General features: G+C 40.6%; 2 protein-coding genes across 8 annotated transcripts in view; both read right to left on the reverse strand.

Annotated features, from left to right (window-relative positions):
• Window positions 1–382: 382 nt before the first annotated feature.
• MSS51 (MSS51 mitochondrial translational activator) lies at window positions 383–12,827 on the reverse strand. 4 transcript variants are annotated; one of them, XM_062215085.1, is made up of 9 exons: window positions 12,776–12,827; window positions 12,542–12,579; window positions 8,061–8,114; window positions 7,137–7,382; window positions 6,694–6,849; window positions 5,663–5,787; window positions 4,932–5,495; window positions 4,167–4,260; window positions 383–3,832 (listed from the first exon to the last, which is right to left on the reverse strand). In XM_062215085.1, the coding sequence occupies exons 4-9, from the start codon at window positions 7,355–7,357 to the stop codon at window positions 3,613–3,615; spliced, it is 1,380 nt and encodes a 459-aa protein (XP_062071069.1). In that variant the 5' UTR covers window positions 7,358–7,382; window positions 8,061–8,114; window positions 12,542–12,579; window positions 12,776–12,827; the 3' UTR covers window positions 383–3,612. The 4 variants fall into 4 exon arrangements, with proteins under 4 accessions (XP_062071069.1, XP_062071068.1, XP_062071067.1 ...); XM_062215084.1 differs by lacking the exon at window positions 12,776–12,827 and having other exon boundaries at window positions 7,137–8,114; XM_062215083.1 differs by lacking the exons at window positions 12,542–12,579; window positions 12,776–12,827 and having other exon boundaries at window positions 8,061–11,287.
• Window positions 11,379–21,157, reverse strand: part of PPP3CB (protein phosphatase 3 catalytic subunit beta) — a 67,536-nt gene continuing 57,757 nt past the window's right edge. For 2 of the 4 annotated variants that reach the window (XM_062215078.1, XM_062215077.1), the window contains exons 13-14: window positions 18,874–18,903; window positions 11,379–17,465 (exon numbers count right to left, since the gene is read on the reverse strand). In XM_062215078.1, the coding sequence (XP_062071062.1) occupies window positions 17,287–17,465; window positions 18,874–18,903 (209 nt within the window). In that variant the 3' untranslated portion in view covers window positions 11,379–17,286. The remainder of the gene's footprint in view (window positions 17,466–18,873; window positions 18,904–21,157) is intronic. The other 2 variants (XM_062215081.1, XM_062215080.1) reach the window with 1 other exon arrangement.

The raw sequence follows: 21,157 nt of genomic DNA on the forward strand, positions 1-21,157 counted from the left end.
GTTAATCCTCCGCCTTGCGGCGCCGGCACACCGGGTTCTAGTCCCAGTCAGGGCGCCAGTTCTGTTCTGGCTGCCCCTCTTCCAGGCCAGCTCTCTGCTGTGGCCAGGGAGTGCAGTGGAGGATGGCCCAAGTGCTTGGGCCCTGCACCCCACAGGAGACCAGGAGAAGAACCTGGCTCCTGCCATCGGATCAGTGCGGTGCGCCGGCCGCAGTGTGCCAGCCGCGGCGGCCATTGGAGGGTGAACCAACGGCAAAGGAAGACCTTTGTCTCTGTCACTGTCCACTCTGCCTGTCAAAAAAAAAAAATTATTTATTTGAAAGACAGAGAGTTACACAGAGGGAAAGACAGAGATCTTCCATCTGCTGGTTTATTCCCCAAATGGCTGCAACAGCTGGGGCTGGGCCAGGACAAAATCAGGAGCAAGGAGCTTCTTTCAGGTTTCTTACTTGCTTGGCAGGGAGCCAAGCATTCAAGCCATCTTCCACTGCTTTCCTAAAATGCATTAGCAGGTAGCTGGATTAGAAGGTAGCTGGTAATCAAACTGGTGCCCATATGGGATTACAGCAGCAGCTTAATCCACTATGCCACAATGCCAACCTCTCACAGTCTTGATTACTGTTGCTTTGTAATAAATTTTGAAATTGAGATATATGAATTCGCCAACTCTGCAAACATTTCCATTTAACTGTTTTTATATAAATTTATTTTTCCAGATTTTAAAAATTTATTTAAAAGGCAGAGTTAGAGAGAAAGGGAGACGCACAGAGAGAGATCTTCCATCTACTGGTTCACTCCCCAAATGGCTGCAAGTCAGGGCTGGGCCAAAAGCCCAGAGCCTGGAGCTTCATCCTGGCCTCCCACGTGGGTGCAGTGGCCCAAGAACTTGGGTTATCTTCCGCTGCTTTACCACGGCATTAGCAGGAAGCTGAATCAAAAGCAGAGCACCTGGGGCTCTAACAGGCACCCATATGGCACTCCAGCATTGAAGGCTGAGGTTTTTAACCTGCTGCCACAAGGCCAACACCTCCATTTAACTCTTAATGTAACTTTGAGTATTAGTGATTAAACCCCAGATGAGAAAACTAGGCTTAGAGTAGTTTAGCTTTTTTTTACAGGCAAAAAGATATTTGATGGTGGCTCCAAGGTTCATATTCAGGCCTAAATAAATTCAAAGCTGATTAGTAGGCTACACTCCATCCATAATCTAGTCCCAATAAATTTTCAAGTCTCAATTTATACAAATCCCCCAAAGTATCCTAAAATGCCCCCTATGCTTTTTTTGCCTCCAAACTTCTGTTTCTGTTGTTCTATAGGGAATGCTCTGTTTCCTAAAATCCTAATTCATAACACCCTCACTGTCATTTAGCAAAGTGATCTTTTTTCACTCTATTTCCTTAGTACTTTAGGCCTCTCTCATGTTTCTTATTCCATATTACATCTTAAAGTTATCTCTGTAGATGAACCATTTCCCTTCCCAGGAGGTTAAAAATGTTTCATTCACCTTCCTACTTCCCCAAATACACATTACAAAGCCAATGGGGTAAGTACTAAATGTTTTGAATAAACAATGAATTTTAAAATTACCCTTGTAAGAGTGGGCATTAAGAGTGTAAATGTGTGTATCCAAGTGACAGGTTGTGTCTGTGTGTGTCTATAGCTCATGGCAAGGTTTCAGGAAGAAATAGTGAGGGGATGTCCTAACCCTCAGTAGGGTAAAAGAAGGATGGGGACAGGTGTAGTTGTGCACTGGGTTAGGCTGCTGCTTGGGATGCCTACATCCCCTATCAGAGTGCCTGGCTGAGTCCTGGCTACTATACACTTCTGATCCAGCTTCCTGTTAATGTGCCTCGGAGGCAGCAGTTGATGGCCTAAGTACTTCAGTTCCTGCTGTTCACATGGGAGATGTGGATGGAAGTCCTAACTCCTGGCTTCAGCCTAGCCTAACCTAGTCCTGGCTGTTGTAGACATTTGGGGAGTGGACCAGCGAATCGAAGAACTGTCTCCATCTCTCCCTTTCTCTCTGTCACTCTTTCAAATAAATTAACCTTTTTAAAAAGAGACATACAGGGCCGGCGCCGCAGCTCACTAGGCTAATCCTCCGCCTTGCGGCGCCGGCACACTGGGTTCTAGTCCCGGTCGGGGCACCGGATTCTGTCCCAGTTGTCCCTCTTCCAGGCCAGCTCTCTGCTGTGGCCAGGGAGTGCCGTGGAGGATGGCTCAAGTGCTTGGGCCCTGCACCCCATGGGAGACCAGGATAAGCACCTGGCTCCTGCCTTCGGATCAGCGCGGTGCGCCAGCCGCAGCAGCCATTGGAGGGTGAACCAACAGCACAAGGAAGACCTTTCTGTCTCTCTCTCTCTCACTGTCCACTCTGCCTGTCAAAAAAAAAAAAAAAAAGAGAGACATACAGAAGGATGACATGAGACAACTATTGTTAAAAGTGGCAGGCCCAGGGCTGGCGCTGTGGCACAGCAGGTTAAAGCCCAGCTGGCAGTGTCAGCATCCCTTATGGGTGCCAGTGGGAGTCCTTAGCTACTCCACTTCTGATCCAGCTCCCTGCTAATGTGCCTGGGAAAAAAGCGGAGGATGGTCCAGTTGCTTGGGCCGTTGCACCCACGTGGGAGACCAGGAAAAAACTCTTGGCTCCCAGCTCCTGGCTTTTGATTGGCTCAGCTCTGACAGTTGTGGCCATTTGGGGAGTGAACCAGCAGATGCAAAACCTCTCTCTCTCTTTAACTTTGCCTTTCAAATAAATAAAATAAAATAAATCTTAAAAAACAAGAAGAGGCAGGCCCAAATGGAGAACTGATGCTAATCATTCCCTCTGCAAAAGGGAAACTCCTACCTATGAGGTGTTGTTGGTGAAGGTGAGTAATATTTGCCGGCGAGCCAGAAATTAGATAAAACAAATGACTTAGGAAGCCCCAAACCATGTTTATTATGGTAGAAAAGGAGATAACAACTCTGGAATATCTAAAATACCAGGGCTGCTCTAGGGTCAGAATTCCCTGAGTGAAAATAGAAAAATGAAACATTTCTCTCAAAAAGCCAGGAAACGGGGTGGGAAGTATCACTAGGTTCCTAAAATCTGTATATGAAAAACATGAAACTTGTATAGCTTAAATTAAAAAGAAAAAAAAGCCGGGAAAAAGGAGAGCTGCCATCCTGATAACTTCCTTTGTGTCCCAACAACTTCTCTGACTTGTCCATTCTTGCACTCCTTCAAGTCATTAACATATCTCTATTTTTTGCCCCAACTGCTAGCTAAGAAGAAAACTTTTTCAGAAGAATAAGGTAAGTTTCATTCTTCTCAGTTAGAAAGTGTAACTTCCACAAGGGAATCTTCAACAAACTCTAGGTTCTAGATAAATCATTACCAGGACAAACCCTTTGCCACTAAGTGTAGAATCCTCTCTAGAAGCTACCATGGCTAACCTGTTAGAAATGAGTCACATCATACTGGAGCTCTCATTCAGTTTAGAATCTTTACCTGCACAATCAAAGAGTCTTAGGATACAGCAGGTTACAAAGCTGATGACAAACCTAACATCAGTAGCGTCATTTCACTTCCCCATTTTCTAGATGTCTGGTCTGGATCTGGTTCAGTTATTTAAACCCCACCATCTACTTCCTCTTCCAATTGTTTTTTATCCAACTGGCAGGTGCTGCCAAGAAACATAATATAGTAGGCAGAGCAGTACACTGGCTGCTTGTTGGGGTTGGAATAGACCTGTTCAGGTTTGAGGGATGTGAAAGGGTTAGCTCCACAGGCAATGATGTGCACATCCAGGTTCACCAGAATCTGCAAAGAGGCTTCCAACTCCTGGTGGCTGTAGAGGAGAGAGAAGAAAAATTGCTCTGATTGATTATAAAAGAGATAGAAGAGAAATTGCTCAAAAGCCTGATACTTTTGTACTCACCAATCCCCAAAATTACCTAAGGCTGGACCAGGCAAACACTATCTTTTTCCTCCATGCTCCCACTAAATGTCTCATCAAATACCAGATTAACTAGCATAGGATTTTATTCCAACAGGATAAAAAAGCCATATGTGAGAAGGGAAAGCATCCTCACCAGAAGAAGGAAGACGAGCAAGTGAAATTAGCTAAACTATACAAAGAGATGTGAGAGTCAGAAGTATCACAAATAAGAAGAGGTCAAAACCTGTAAACAGTTATCAGTGTAGGGATCTCATAGTCACGAAGTAGCAGCAAGGTGGGCAGCCAGGCCTCCATCAAATCTGCAGAGGCATGGAAACCTATGAAACAAAAATGGAAATGGAAATAGGAGAAAGGCTGAGGGAGACCCTAAAAGCAAGATATTTCATTGTGTCCACTCTAACCCTCAACTTGTTCATCTCTAATAACCACTATCAAAAAATAAATTAAAAAATGGGGCTGGTGCTGTGGCACAGCAGGTAAAGCTGCCATCTGTAGTGCCAGCATCTCACATGGGTGCTGGTTAGAGACCTGGGTATTCCACTTGTTCCACAGCTCTCTGCAATGGCCTGGGAAAGCAGTGGAAGATGGCCTAAGTGCTTGGGCCCCTGCACCCGTGTGGGAGACCTGGAAGAAGCTCCTGGCTCCTGGCTTTGCATTGGCCCAGCTCCAGCCGTTGCAGCCACTTGGGGAGTGAACCAGTGGATGGAGGATCTCTCTGCCTCTGCCTCTCTGTAACTCTTCCAAATAAATAAATAAATCTCTTAAAAAAAAAAACACATCATCTACACCACCCTAAGTTCTTTGATGAAAAATTCTGAACCCAGGTATAGTATATATGGAATATATGGAAACTGGTCAACCAAGATCATAATCATATAATCATATTGTATTTAACGAGACCAAACAAATAGTCTTCCAAAGACACAAGAGTCAGGATGGGAAATTCTCATGGGAGTCACCCAGTATTCCCCTGGCCCAAGACTCTTACCTGGATGGAATGCAACCACCAAATCAGGATGGGCTATCTTCCCAGTCTCTACTTTCTCCTCCCAGAAGTCATGATAAAGGCCCCTGTGGCCACTAAGTTGAATTGTGCCAGGCTCCAGGGTCGAAGCTGAAGTGCTCTGTAAAAAGCCAGTAGCCACATCTACACCCACCATGACCACACGAAGGCCAGTGTGTCCAGGAAACATGTAGCCAAGCTCATCATAGTCTCCAGGGCGAGTAAGAAATGTCTCCACGTGGGAAGCGCCAACCACATGCACTGTACTTCCTCCAGCCTTCCCAGTATCTATCCTCAAGGTCCGAAGTCCTAGGCCCAGTGTCAGGGGCCGGGACAGGGCATCTGTCAGAAGCCGCTTCAATGAGCCCTGCAAAACATTTGGGTCTGGCCTTGGGCGTCCTACATTGGCCCACAAGGTGGTCATGGCATGACTACCTATCACAGCATCCAGTGTAGTATCTAACTGTAACCTTCTCATAGAAAACCAGGTATCCCAGTCCTGTACATCAGCTGGCCATGGCCAAGGTCCTGAGGGTAGGACAAAGTCACCTGCAGGAAAGAACGAATAAGAATTGACTTAAGCCCTCTCTGGCTTCAAAATTCCCTCCTAGTGATCACTAGTCCCTCCACGTCAACTTGTAACAACATGCTTTCATACTGTTCTCTAAGCACGATTGTGATGTATATGGCATGGTTCCCCAATACCACCACTTCACCTGTGACCAGAAGCCATTCCATGAGTCGGTCCACAGCCACAAGATGAAGCTCTCGACAAACTTTCCTGTGTGCTGGCCAGTCTGACCTCTGGCACTCTGGACCACAATAATAGACATTTCTGCACCTATGGGAATGAGCCACAGAAATAGATGTTCCTATACTAAAAAGGTTGGGGGTGTCTAGGAAAGGAAATTGGTAATTCTCATAACCTAGGAAGAAAGATTAGTGAATGAATAAAGATGCTGCAGAGAAGAATTACCACTGGTGCATGAAGTTTGAGGATGACATTTGGTAGGAGGCAATGGGGATATCGTTATTCTCTCAGACTGACACCTCGGTTTCTGTCAGGAACAACTCAATTTTTAGATATCATTCAGAAAGATACACAGGAGTTAGCAGTTGCCCTCTCATCAAGTCATGGCTCAACTCTAATTGCCCTACAACAGATGTGGTTTTACTCCTTAAGGACTCAAGAAGGAGTGGAGATTATATTGTAGTTTCTTCTCTGATCTCCCTATAACACCAAAAAAAAAGCAGGATTAGAACCCTGTTCTAGGGCCAGCACTGTGGTATAGCGGGCAAAGCTGCCGTCTGTGGTGCCAGAATCCCATATGGGCTCCAATTCCAGTCCAGGCTGCTCCACTTCTGATCTAGCTCTCTGTATGGCCTGGGAAAGCAGTAGAAGATGGCCTAAGCCCCTGTGCCCGCGCACCTACGTGAGAGACCTCGAAGCTCCTGGCTTCAGATCAGTCCAGCTCCAGCTGTTGCAGCCATTTGGGGAATGAACCAACATATGGACGACAGCTCTCTCTGTCTCTGCCTCTGCCTCTCTGTAACTCTGCCTTCCAAATAAATAAATATTTTTTTTAGAAAACAGAACCCTGTTCTAATCTTTCTGTAGGCTGGATCACACAAAATGAGGAATGGGTCTGAAGTTATTTTGAAAATCTTCAGATCTTTCCTCTTGGGATGAGGTCTCAGAACAGGGTCATTTTTTTAATGCCTCCCCTACTAGCCCCATACAAGTCACCTCTTACAGTGCCGGAGGACCTTGGTGTCTGGAAGGCCACTGGGGAGTGCTCTACACTGAGCACAGAATCGAAAGGTGTCCTCCATCTTCTGGAACATTTCTTGAGGACATCGAAATCCAAAGCCCGATACTGGGGTACCCCCATCTACCACCAACCTGCAAAGACAGTGGAGGAGTGGCAATAGGGAAAAAGAGTATCTCCAATACCTCTCATGTTCCCCATCTTGCCTCCTATACATTTCCAACTACTCTTGTTATCGCCTACTCCCACCATTTCTCATTCAAGCAAATTTTATTTCTTCTATAGGAATAAAACTGGCAAAAGTCAGAATGAGGAAATCCTTCAATAGAAGTACTCCATATTGCCCAAATTATACTCCCACACCACCTTCTGTAATCACTTTTATGAAAGACATACTTCTTCCATGGAGATGCTCACTCACTTGTATTCTTCATAGCTTTTCATGTTCAGCTTTTGAAGGATCAGCTGCGAAAGGCCAGGAACATTATTCTCCAAAGAGAAGAAGCCAAGTGCATCTATACTAGGGCCAGGTTTTGAGAGAGTCAGAGGTACAGAGGTCACAACTGCAGGTGGGGTGACAATCGTGGAAACCACTGATGAGGGAGGTTTCTTATGCCTTCGTCTCCGGGACCGGGGAGCCATGGGTCTGTCTAGTGATACCTGGGGACTACACGCAAAACAGACATGGAATGGAATTTTGCAAGCTGGACATGGATGATATGTTTTCATACACTTGAGCTTGCATTTCTCATTCTAGTTTCTCAGACCAAGATTATCAGAAAGATCCAGGTATTGATTTAGTATTTACTGATAATTACTACAAGCAGTTGTGAAAAATAATAATTATATATTAATACATTTTATGTGCTACATATGAAGTTCTATATACAATATGAATACATATGTAAGTAAGTGCATCGAAAGGGTTCTGGCAGGGTACTTAGGAAATTGGAAACCGTGATTAACTGAATAGAAGATAGCCAAAGGGGCCTTTAGACTAACCTATAATGAATGAATTTTTTAGATGAATATATTCACATGTCATTAGTATATAGTATTTTAACAATCAATGTAAGAAATGAAAAAACAATAGAAGTCTTAGTAGTCCCAAACTACCATCTACTGAAACAAATTGCCAATCTAATCTCATTGGTAAGACAAAACATTCATTTTAAAAGACCTATCATCACATTTATAAGCAAGAAACCAATAAGTAGAAATTAAATGCAACATAAAATGAGCAGCACATGCTGAATTATATACTCAAAGCCAAGTCAAGGCAAATTACCAGCAAAACTGCCTAAGGGATAAGTTTTGAAGTAAAACTAAGACCATACTCACGTACTATCTAGCTGGGACTCTTGTGATACCCTCTTTTCCTTTTTGTCTTCTCCCACGCCTTCCAGAAGGGATGAGTAAAAAAATGGAAACACATTGAAAGAAAAAAGCACCCATTCATTCAATATATATTTATTGGTAAACATATAAAATCAGTTTCAACATACAGTATGGAGACAAATATGAAAAACATACATCTCATCTAAAAGTCCTATAGAGATTAGATGTAAACTATATGGCTCTATACAAATTCTATTTTTTTAAAAAAAAGTGAAACTAAAGCACTAATTAGAGATCAGAAGAAGGGATTCCTTGGAAGACTTATTCTTCCATAAGAAGACTTCAAGAAGCAGGTAGTATGTAAATTAGACCTTAATAGATAGGAATAGTTTGAGTACATGGAGAGGGGAAGAAGGAATTCTAAGCACAGAGAAAAGGATGAGCATAAAAATGCAGAGTGGAACATGCTGAGCTTAAATGTAAGTCCAAAGACCTAAACATGGGAGTTAAAATTCTAAGTCTTAGAAGAAAACATAGGAGGAAACTTCATGACAACAATTTCTTCTATATGCCATTAAAATTAAGAAAAAAAAAGAAAAAATGAATTGGACTAGATCAAAATTCAAAACTTGTGCATCAAAGAACATCATCAAGAGTGAAACAACAACCCATAGAATGAGAGAAAATATTACAAATCAAATATCTGATAAGGCGTTTATACCCAATATATACATTAAAAAATCCTAACTAAATATGAGAAAACTATTTGAATAAGCATTTTTCTAAACAATATATGCAATATATGTGGACAACAAATTATTGTGAACAATTAGTAAATTAGGAAAATGCAAATCAAAACCACAATATTATTTTATACCCAGTAGGATGGCTATTATAAAAAAATAGAAAATAACAAATATTGATGAGAATATGAAATAAGAAGAAGCCTCAAACATGAGTTGCTAGTGGGAATATAAAATGGTACACCCACTATAGAAAACAGTATGGCAGTTCCTCAAAAAGGAATTTCATTTCAATTTTCAAATTCACCCAGTAATTTCATTCTCAAGCATATATCCCGAATAATTAAAAGTACTCAAACAAATTATTATACATGAGTGTTCAAAGCAGCACTATTCACAACAGTCAAAAGCAAAACCAACAACAAAAAACGCTACTGACAGATGAATATTGAATAAACAAATTAAGGAAGATAAATCAATACATATATATTTCCATATGAGTATCATTCAGCTATAGAAGGAAATAAAATACTGAAACATGTTACAGCAAACCTGAAAAATACTGTGCAAAGCTAAAGAAGTCAGATACAAATGTTTTCAGGTTTTATGATAACATTTATACAAAATATTCCAGAACAGGTAAATCCAGAGACAGAAAGCAGATTGATGGTTATCAGGGACAGGGCAAACAGGAAATGGGGAGTAACTGCTTAACAGTTATGGGGTTCCCTTTTAGGATGATGAAAATGTTTTAGAACTAGACTGTACAATACTATGCATTCATTAAATGCCATTTAATTGCTTACCTTATGAATTTTGTTATATGAATTTTGCCTCAGTTAAGAAAGGAAAGAAAGTAGGGGGTTCGGACTAGCAGTTAAGAAGCAACTTGGGGCCGGCGCCGTGGCTCAATAGGCTAATCCTCCGCCTGAGGCGCCAGCACATGGGGTTCTAGTCCCAGTCGGGGCACCGGATTCTGTCCCAGTTGCTCCTCTTCCAGGCCAGCTCTCTGCTGTGGCCCAGGAATGCATGGAGGATGGCCCAAGTGCTTGGGCCCTGCACCCATATGGGAAACCAGGAGAAGCACCTGGCTCCTGGCTTAGGATCAGTGCGGTGTGCCGGCCGCAGCGGCCATTTGGGGGGTGAACCAACGGCAAAAAGGAAGACCTTTCTTTCTGTCTCTCTCTCTCTCTCACTGTCCACTCTGCCGTTTAAAAATAAAATAAAATAAAAATTAAAAAAAAAAAAAAAAAGAAGCAACTTGGGACATCCATATGCCATAGTGGAGCACCTGGGGTTGAGTCCTAGCTCCCCTGTTGATTCTGGCTTCCTGCCGGTGATGGTGGCAGATGGTGATGGCTCACGTGGTTGGGTTGCTGCCACTGACATGCAAGACTGAGATTCACTTTCCAGCTCCTAGCTCTGGCCTGGTCCAACCCTATTTGTTGTAGGTATTTGGGGAGTGAATCAGTGGATGGGAGATTTCTCTCTCTCTTTCTCTCTCTCTCTCTCTCTCTCTTCCCTCCTTCCCCTCCCCAGAATAAAAAAATTTCAAAAGGAAGGAAGGGAGAGAGATACAGAAGGAGAAGTGGAAGGAGGGAGAAAGAGAGAGGTAGAGAAATCCACAGATTGAGAGGCTAAAAAGCAGAGCTGGTCCTCGAACCCAGGTACCCTGATATGGAATATAAGAGTCCAAGAAGAGGCTTAACAGGAGTTTCACTCACCCCTCCATCCATTCTTTTAATGTATCTCCCCTCATCCCATGGTTGAATGGTTTTTAGAGTCCACAAAAGAAACTACCAAGCTCAATTGTGTACCATATCCTCTACAATACCACCAATGAACAAGACATTGGACCTAATGATACCATATCATCATAGGGTTTAAGGGACATGACCCTTATTCACATTCCTTAAAAGTGAATGGGGGCCGGCACTGTGGTATAGTGGGTAAAGCCACAGCCTGCAGTGCTGGCATCCCATATGGCCACTGGTTCGAGACCTGGCTGCTCCACTTCCAATCCAGCTCTCTGCTGTGGCCTGGGAAAGCAATGGAAGATTGCCCAAGACCTTGGGCCCTTGTACCCATGTGGGAGACCAGGAAGAAGCTCCTGGCTTCAGATCAGCGCAGCTCTGACCATTGTGGCCAACTGGGTAGTAAACCAGTGGATGGAAAACCTCTCTTTCTCTCTCTGCCTATCTTTCTCTTTCTGTGTAACTCTGACTTCCAAATAAATAATCTTAAAAAAAAAAAAAAATAAGAGTGATGGGACACCTTTGGATCCCATTTCCAACATCTGACCTAATTTTATGCTCTTTTTTTCCTTTGCAGTCAAGTTTTCAGTACACAGCAATAACAAATTACATATACAATTAAAAAGTGATACCCTCCACTTTTAACCACCCCCATTCTCAATGCATTTTCAGAATTACTGTCATTCTAGAAAAGCATTTATTTATCTTTTCTGTCTACCTACTCCCTTCAGGCAATTTGGCAGCTTCTTAAATCTTGAAAGAACAATTTTTTTTTTTTTTTTTAAGGACAGCAAGTCTTCAGTTGGGGTAGTTTTCAGTTGGATAGCCTTTTTTTTTTTTTTTTTTTTTTTTTAAGATTTATTTATTTGAAAGACAGAGTTACAGAGAGAGGTAGAGACAGAGAGAGAGAGCCAGGAGCTTCTTCCGGGTCTCCCACGTGGGTGCAGGGGCCCAAGGACTTGGGCCATCTTCTACTGCTTTCCCAGGCTACAGCAGAGAGCTGGATTGGAAGAGGAGCAGCCAGGACTAGAACCGGTGCCCATATGGGATGCCAGTGCTTCAGGCCAGGGCTTTAACCCACTGCGCCACAACGCCGGCCCTGAATGAATATTTTTTTCACGGTTATGGAAGCAAGTATCTTTGAGACAACTTTAGGGTCTTAAATCTCATAAATAAATAAATCTCAATAAATATCTTCTGTATGTTAAACGATAGCCTTTTTGCTACAGTGGGAGCCAGTTAAGATTAAAAGAGGTCTGCTTCACTTAGCTGCATTTTCAAAGAGAAGTCTCTAATGCAAAATTAATTCTTGGATATGGGCATTGGCTGAAATGTCTGGAGATGAAAAGAATTCTGGAAATGAAAAAGAATGGTGGTGAAATCGCTAATGTCATAGTCTCATCTGTGTCTAGAGCACATTCGTGATCCATGGTACAAATAAGCTTGCTTCCTGGCAGGAAGACAAGAAGGTGGGAAGAAGTCAAGTTTTGGCATTTGGGTCTGCACACACATACATCATCATCAAGTTCATGTCTGAGTTTGTGTACCCTAGAACCAGACACAGCTTCCTTGGCTCCAATTTTCCTGCAAAAATCACCAGCCTTCTCCAAGTTCACAGGGTGTAGATGTAGAAACAAAAAGTGGGGGGTGGTTAGGGAGAGGACAGGAGAGAGATAAAAGGGAGATGCTGAACTGCAGTAAGCTTTCAGAACTTTCCAGAGTTCAATCCACTCTACCTAGAAAAGGAATCACTGTAAAAATTTTTTCTAGTCACTCCCAATATATGAGAAAGGAAACACTAACACCACAGACTAGAGGAGAGGAGCCATACATTTCATGGCCTAGGAAAACTGCATCTCCAAATTACAAACCACAATACTAACCAATTCCCAGACCCAGATATCCCCTTTTTCTCCATCCTTGCCACCCGAAGCCCAAAGTTTCACCTAATACAGTAATTTTCTCACTATTTTTAGACCAAGAGGACCCACCTAATTTTCTCTAATTCATGAGCAAACTGGAAACATCTCTGGGAAAAGAGAAGGGAGAGTAAAGATGGTCACTGGGAATCTTCAAAAAGGGCAAAGAAAAAGAAAAACTACATTAAGGACATTGCTATTATGACCACATTCATCTGCTTAATCAGTGATTAACACTTTCCCAGGGTGCTAAATACTTTACTCAATTATAAAGCAAGCAAGCAGGTTGATGGGAAAGTAACTTACCCTGCTAAGCTCTCGGCTTCCTTCCTTCTCTTTCCTCCAAGTGAAGTGAGTGCTTTATCTCCTCAAATCTAGGTTGTGGCTCACTTGCAGCTGTCCCTTCATATCAGTTTCCTCTGCAAACTGCTGAAATGCTGGGTCTCAGTGATTAAGTGTGCCCTGCCAACCAGACAGTCAAGGCTGAAGTCTCCCTAACGAGGCAAGTAAGGACCTGGCCCCCTGCCTGAGGACTTCTCTCTTTCTGATCCTCATTCTCTGCCAAAAGGGCTAAAGACTGTCAACACTTTCAAACTCACCAAGGCCAGGGCAGGCTCAGAGAAAGACGAAACCTACTGCTTTCTGGACTTCTCTCACTCAAGGCAGCATTTCTGCTCTCACTTTACAGCTTCAGACAAAAAGCCTTGGGATTAGTCCAGAAGTCAATATTTGGTTAGAAAGGATATGCACTTAGCCCAGAGGTACAGGAGCCCCTGAAGTCCCTGTATAGAATCTAGACTCAAGAAGAGTTCCCCCAAGCCCAATGTCCTTTTTAAACATATCAAACACTGCACAAACAGAACTCAACATTGCCCAACCTAGGCTATTGTACAATTATAATAACCCAACAAAGGACAGGAGAAATAGTAATTTATTAGTACAGAATACAATCAAACTCTAGGGAGAACATACAGAATTAATTTGTAAAATTCACTTTCCTGAAAAGAAAACAAGGTATTCTCTCAAGCATCCTCAGATTCCACCTGTTTGCTTATTTCAAAAGAAGAATAAATGTTTCTGGAACATTAAAGTAAGCAAGACTAACATTTTTGTTAATGACTAAACATGCATACTACTTTCAAGTACAAAAAATAGAAAACAATCAACTCAGTGCACCCTCTTATTCCTTCTTATAATAGATGCTGACCTTGGAAATTCAATTCCACATTCCTTAGCTTCTTTCCACGAGCTCAAGGACCTATCAGAAGTTGTCAGGGCAGTGGTCTTACACGAATCTAAGACCTGATTTTCTCCTTACATCTGGCCCTAGCTGTCAACTTACCTGCCTCGATGAGCATCATACAACCAGGAAGAACCACTTGCACTGAGGTCCTGGAATGTGGCAAATCAAATCCCCGTAAGGAACAGATGCAGAGAATGGATTTCAAAGGAACCCCCAAACTGTAGAAAGCATAAACTATAAGCAGGGAAGGTGGAAGAAAAGTGTTAAGGATTCAGTGAAATATTATACAATATTATGTAGAGTAGCTGTGGAAAAAGGAAAATCAGCTGCAATGGCAAAAACCCTGAATAAAATAAGAGTAATTGATTCTGAGCAAAGATTTCAGATCAGCATAAATTTAACTGGCTTCAAAATTTAAACATGAACGTATGAATTATGAACTATGATGTTTATGAGTTCTGTTAACAATGATTTAACTGAAGTATAGAAAGTCAGAGAGTGACTTTTCTAATTCAGAAAAGTCATCTTTCAATACAAAAGGAAATGATACATAGAAAAAATTTCATGTTGAATATTAATTTACATTTCACCGTCACTAACATGATAGGCATTTAAAATGACAACCTGGAAAGATCTGATCTTTTAACAATTTGTACTCATCATGAGTTGCATTAAAAAGAATTTAACAAATGGTTTGCTGTGGAACTAATTTGAAGAAAGACTAGGAATAGGTTCCCATTCAACAAGTTAGGAAATGTTCTTTGTAACGACAGGTGATATTCTACGATTCTTTAAGTCCACCACTTTCTCGGAGTTCTACTCCTTTCTCTTACTCTCCATTTTTACTATTAAACCTTAATTCCTCTAGTTTGCTAAGGTTTATCCATGATTCCTACAAACACTGTATGAGGGTACTTCAAAAGCTTCACGGAATTAAAAGAGAAGTGTAGGGGCAGGTGTCTGGCTTAGCAGTTAAGATGCTTGGTAGGACACCCAGGCTCCACATTAGTGCCTGCACTTGACTTGCTGGCCAGATCCCGATTCCAGCCAACTTCCTGCTAATAATGACTCAGTAGCTGGGTTCCTGACATCCATGTCGAGACCTGGATTGTGTTCATGGCTCCTAGCTTTGACTTCTGTCCCCCAAGCATTTGGTGAGTGCACAGGCAGATGGGAGAGCATGCTTGTGCATACTCTCTCTCTCTGCCTCCCAAATAATATTTAAAAGGTAAGTTTATTATGGTAAAAAATTTAAGTTATGCATAGTTTTTTTCACAATATGCATTTTCCATGAACTTTTGAGGACCCCTCATAGAACTTTATGATGAACCTAGCACTAAGGAAGTTTCTGACACCTAATAATGCTCTTAAATATACATAACTTTCATAAGCAGTAACATCAAGAAGAATCTCTAAGGTATGAAGTGCATAACTTTAGAGGTAGTTCATGAACTAGTTTGCAAGTTAATGTGATAGTAGTAGAAGCTGTAATAATCAACAATTTGAGAAGTTCTGTTTGTTATCTGGAATGAGGTAAGTGTAATTTGATTTAAATTAATGCTTTATAATGTGTGCCACTATAATTATTGTTGAGAATTAAAATTATTACATAATTACATTATTATAAAACTAGTTACAAAATGTTGAGAAACTCATCCTAATTTCCCTCAATTTGCCAAATCCTATATTTATTTTTATTATGGCAAAGAATAAAGAACAGGATGGGAGAAAAATACAGTCTCCTTAATATTTTTTCTTCTTATTGTTAAAAAAACACCCAATAATTTCCCAACACCACTGTAATGAAACTCTACACAATAATATATTTTTTAAAATGAAAGTTAAAGAAAATAGTGAATTTTTTAAATATTAGGTGTAGGGGACCTATAGTAGGTACCCAAAGTTCCTCGAGTGCTCAGCTATTAATGCTCACATAAAACAAATGTAACAAAGAGTTTTTTTTTTTAAAAAAAGCAAAATTTATGAAGACAAGAATTTAATTCATCAAATCACCATGCACTATCCACAAGATAATCTTCTCTGAGGGATATTCCAGCTCTATTAACAAGATTTTTTGATTTGCATTAAAAGGTCCAATCATACTTCATCTCCCAAATAAAACCCAAGACAGAGATAGGAGCAGCGGCCCATGCATGGAATTTATTGTGTGCTACTGTTTATAAAATATTCAAATAGTCCTGCACATGCATAATATTTCCAACTTAGACAGGAGACCATACAGGGTGCACTTTCTGGCAAACAAAACAATAGATGGTTCCGCTGCCTGGAGCTCTGAGTTGTATTCCAGGGCATGAGGGAAGCAGGCCACCAAAGTAAAGGAAAATATCAAATTACAGTGGCAATCAATACAGGTCAATAATTGTGAAAAATGAGCACATGGTTCCATTTAGTTTAACCAAGCAGTTCTGTAACTATCAAAACTAAAATTTCAACATGCAGTCTTGACTTTTAGGCTTCCACTAACATCTGAATGATTGAAAAGAACCATTGCTTCTAGGCTGCACTGCTTAATCAAAAACACTTCTGGAACATTTAAAAATTTCCTTTGCATTAAAACATAAAAATGATAGAAAGCCAGCAGTAAATCACCCTGGTGGCTATTTAAGCAACTTGAGTACTCACAATAAACTAAAATTTCTCATAACATCTAGGTAACCTATACATGTCGTACCTGTACATCATAGGTCTATATATTAAATATTTGTAAAATGAAAACATGCATACACAAAATACGTCAAGTTTTACAGACATGATTTGAATTAAAATTTACTTTGACAATGTACAAACTTCTTTTAAAGTACCTTAAATGAGTAATTCTGTAATTCTTCATAATTTTGAAATTTAGAGGTTTTCTTCTTAAATCTCTGGGGTGTAAATCTCAAAAGATCTGGGCAAAGAAGATTCTAAATTAGCTTTTGGATTTGTGTTCAAGTAAGGCATCTGCCTAGAAATTGGTTATGCATTCATAATTGAAAAATACCAAGACTATGTTACAGAATTAGCCACATTTAAGAACAATAGACCTGAGGTCAGCATTTGTATAAACGCCAACTGGGTTTCTCACCATTTTGCCTACAATTCAAAATACAGCTAGTAATCTCAGAAATGTATTTTAAGACCATGCTAATTCATCCTTTAAAGACATTTCATGGAACAAAAAAAGTCCACATTAGCTCTTAAGATTGCATTTGAATTATGGTTGAAAAAGAAAATCTAATTCTACTCAGAGGGGGAAAAAGAAATCTCATTTGTAAACTTAAATGTGTGAACCACAAGCGTAAATGGAGGAGTAGATGCCCTCCACTGGAAATTGCCCCAAGCCCCTTGCTCACTGCTCTCCACCTTGGCAGCGATGACCCAATCTTATCAGATAGCACAACATGTCCCAGGGCCCTCAAAGCCTCCATCCAGGAAGGGGGCTTGGGTCTCAAAAGCACAATGGTTTTTTCAGAGGGACTGTGACATTTACAGTCAGCTTGGCCGACCCCTCCAGCTCCTCGGGTGATCTGTCCATTTGGGGCCCGAGATGTGAGAGTCCCTGGGAAGCCGTTGGTCACTGGGCATTATGGTTGCCAGTCCCGTGGTTCTCAGTGGCATGTGCGGTGTTCAGAGAATTGAAACCATCTTGCTGTACAGCATCTTTCCGGGGTGGCATTCTCTCATTGATCCTATCCAAACCCTTTGCCTCTTCAAAACTGCAGATTCTATGTGGTGGAGAGAATCCTCGTATTGCTTAACAAAATGCAAATTTGATAAGTCAGTAATTGAGAAATGTTTCTGAGATTTCAAAAACATAATTAATGAATTTTAAGAAGAGAGAAATTAGCTGTAAATAGGAACACTTAAATCTTACTTTAACTGAATCCTAGCCCCACATCATTCTTTCCCTTAAAATGTGAAATGTTTAAACCTAAATATAAACATGATAGCTTCATAGATGACAAGTATTAATATAGCCTTAAAAATACACCCATGAAAATAATTCTTCCCTGTTCATAAAATCAATTTTCAGGCAATAGTCTGAGGGTCTTAGTTTGATTTCTATACCAATTATCTCCTATCTCAGACTCTAAAATCAACAGTGACTATCACAGTCAGGGAACAACAAGAGTAGGGGTAAGTGAGGAGGCTCAGGAAGGTTAATCCTCAACATACAAATCTGTACGAAGAGCGTGGGAGGAGAAAGACGTAAAGGTAAATTAAAATTTAGTAGATCACAACTATTTTGGAGGTCGAAGTACCATCACTCTATCACCACCAATATGAAATGAAAAAGGTGGGAAATGCCTCCAGGAGTTAGATCTGTGTTTGGCTAACAACAAAAAGCATTTACATTTTCATATTTTAGAAGGTATCTTCCTTAATTCACTGCCCACTGACTTCAAATTCTTTGGAAACCCAAATCAAAACAATGGCAATCCTTCCAAATATGTTATGGATTCTCATTCCCTTCAGCTGAAATGATTGCAGCCTCCATTATTAAAATTTTCATAGAAAATTTTATGGAAATTTCATAGAAAACTAATGTAAATCTGGTTGTCTAATACCTAGAATCCCTGGGACTTAGTTTGTGCAAATGAACCAAACAAATGACTGGGGCAGAAAACATTCAGCAATGTGTGATATCAAGCCAACACATGATATCCATAAATAGAATCTTGCAGTAAACTATAGCCCAAATGCAAAAAAAAAAAAATTTATAGCAACATTACTGAAAATGAGAAAAAAACAGATTCAGCTGTATCTAGAAGGGGTTCACTTGGTGGGGGGAATCTTAGTAGTATAGAATCACAAAATATGGAAGAGATCTCTGTTTATAGGGTCAGTTTAGTTATTTCCATTAAAACAGGCAACTTTAAAAGCTACAATACATAGTATAACATGCTATACTGTAAGAAAATCAGAATCATTAAATTCTGGTTCCATATTATACCAGTAAAGGTAAAAAGATTATCACTATGGATATTAGCCCTTGAGAATTTTTTTTTTTTAGAGGAATGTGACAGCTAAACTTGCTGAGTCAGTGAGTATGATTCATCTTGGACTTTGTAAGCTAGGAGGAAGACACACCCATAGGACATTCTCTGACGCCCACCCACACACCACAGATCTCTGGCCAGTGCAAAGACTCTGATCGTACCTTTTTCAGCCTCAATAGCCTCAACTGTGGCTGTACAGAAGTGAGCAGAGGCATGCAAAATGAATGAGAGAGATGAGAAGGGTCACATTGTACAGCAGAAAAGGCAATGATCACTTAAAATATTACAGTACCCCACACTACATCATCATTTACAATTTAACAAAAATAGTACCCGTATTAGAAAGTCCCATCCAATCCCCCAATTTCTGACACAGCACAGTTTACACACAGCACTATGACATCACTCAGAGCACAGGAAACAAAGACCTACTATAAACATAAGACATCTCAGCACTCATGCAAATGCACTCCAGTCTTAATTACTCATCTTGAATTCAGTATTTTGATGGTCTTAGAATTTTCCATTATTTATCATATCCATCACAATTACAGGAAAATTCTCTGGAGTAAGATTCTAATGACAGAATTGTAGCAGAAAAGCAAACAGGAGAGTTTCCTTTCATGTCTTAACAGAAACAATATTCATCAACAGTTGGTTCCCAAAGACATAAACTAGAAGGGATCAGTAATGCTTTCCTGATACTTCTAATTTATAAAGCAAAGTTTAAGCTGCAAAAGCTAGTATGGCTACAATGAAATTTAAGGGCCATAAACTTGGCACCTGTGTAAGTGGAACAATTCTGGAACTCTAATCTTTGTGGGGAACCTAAAAGGAACACTCTTGTCTACCAGCCAACTTCCTTTATATTCTAATACTGATGTTCCAAATATCTAAATAAATTAACATCGCTAGCCTTTAAAAATCCATTTATATTCATGAATTATCATGCTCTCAAATTTATCTCAGGAACTAAGAACCTGCATTCTGAAGCAAGGAAAGACTACTGATCATTTTTTCAAACCATCTACCAATAAGAAAGGCATTAAGGAATGGAACTGAAGTCTTACAGGCAATAAATCCTAATTTTTTCACGATGTCAACATACAGATAGGTCCTATTATGAATCAGAATTATATTAGAATACCTTGTACTGACCCATTTACAGAATTTCAATACATTTAGTTGCACAGCTTGTAGTAAAAGATTCTATTCTCTCATTTCTTGGTTTGAACTGTTTAAAAAGCTCTCAGTGAGGAACACAATCTAAGACTACAGAGAATATTGCCTCACAATGCTGCTCATTCTCCACTTTGCTCAAAGTATACACACTCTGAATATTTGTAACTATGTCCCATCCTTTCTACTTTGCTTCTTCTGCAATAAGGCCAATTAGAGTAATTATTCCTGAAATGACCTTCTATGAGTAAACATGATTTAGAAATGATGTTTGAATATTTTGCCCAAAGCAGTTTTTAATGTGAAAGGATACTGATTAACTTAAGGAATTAAAGGAGACTGAATTAGAAAATGTTGGGTGTGAGCTTCATGGCTCAGTATGTTACCCGGCCACTTGTGATGCCCCCATCCCATATTAAAAGGCTGGTTCCAGTCCCAACTGCTCCGCTTCCAATCTAGCTTCCTGTTAATGTATCTGTGAAGGCAGCAGATGATGGCCCAAGTACTTGGCCCTTTCCAGCTTTGTGGGAGACCCAGACGGAATTCCTGGCTCCTGGCTTTGACCTGGTCAAGCCCTGGCTGTCGTGGGAATTTGGGGAGTAACCAGTGTATGGAAGTCACTCTCTCTGTTCTCTTCCTTTCTTTTACCCTGGCTTTCAAATAAACTTAAAAAAAATTTTTAAGTGTTGTTGATCTCAATCAAATATCAAGGTAAACTGGAGACCAAAACAAGTAGAATTAACACTGAATAAAAGAAGTTAATCTTCCATACCTGTTAATTTATGTTATAAATCAAAGAGGACACACTTTCTGTACGCCCACTGTACAAATAACCATTTAAAAAAATCTACTGCTGGGGCTAGTGTTGGGGTACAGCAGTTTAAGCCTCTGCCTGCCACACCAGCATCCCATCTGAGCTTGGCTGCTCCACTTCCAATCCATCTCTCTGTGCCTGAGAAAGCAGCAGAAGACGGTCCAAGTGCGTGGGCCCCTGCCACTCACAGGGGAGTCTAGGATGGAGTTCCAGGCTCCTGGCTTTGGCCCAGCTCAGCCCTAGCTGTTTTAGCCATTTGGGGAGTGAATCAGCAGATGAAAGATCTGTCATTTTGCTTTTCAAATAAATAAATCAATCTTTTAAAAAATTTATCCAGCCCTATATACCTGGAAAAACACCCTTGTATTTTTTTCCCAGGGAGAAAACTGGGGTAAATGATCCACTTCTACCAGAACTCCTAATCTTTAAAATGCAGACAATTTTCTTCATAG

Source organism: Lepus europaeus, chromosome 17 (genome assembly GCF_033115175.1).
Source record: "Lepus europaeus isolate LE1 chromosome 17, mLepTim1.pri, whole genome shotgun sequence".
NCBI classification, from domain to species: Eukaryota; Metazoa; Chordata; class Mammalia; order Lagomorpha; family Leporidae; genus Lepus; species Lepus europaeus.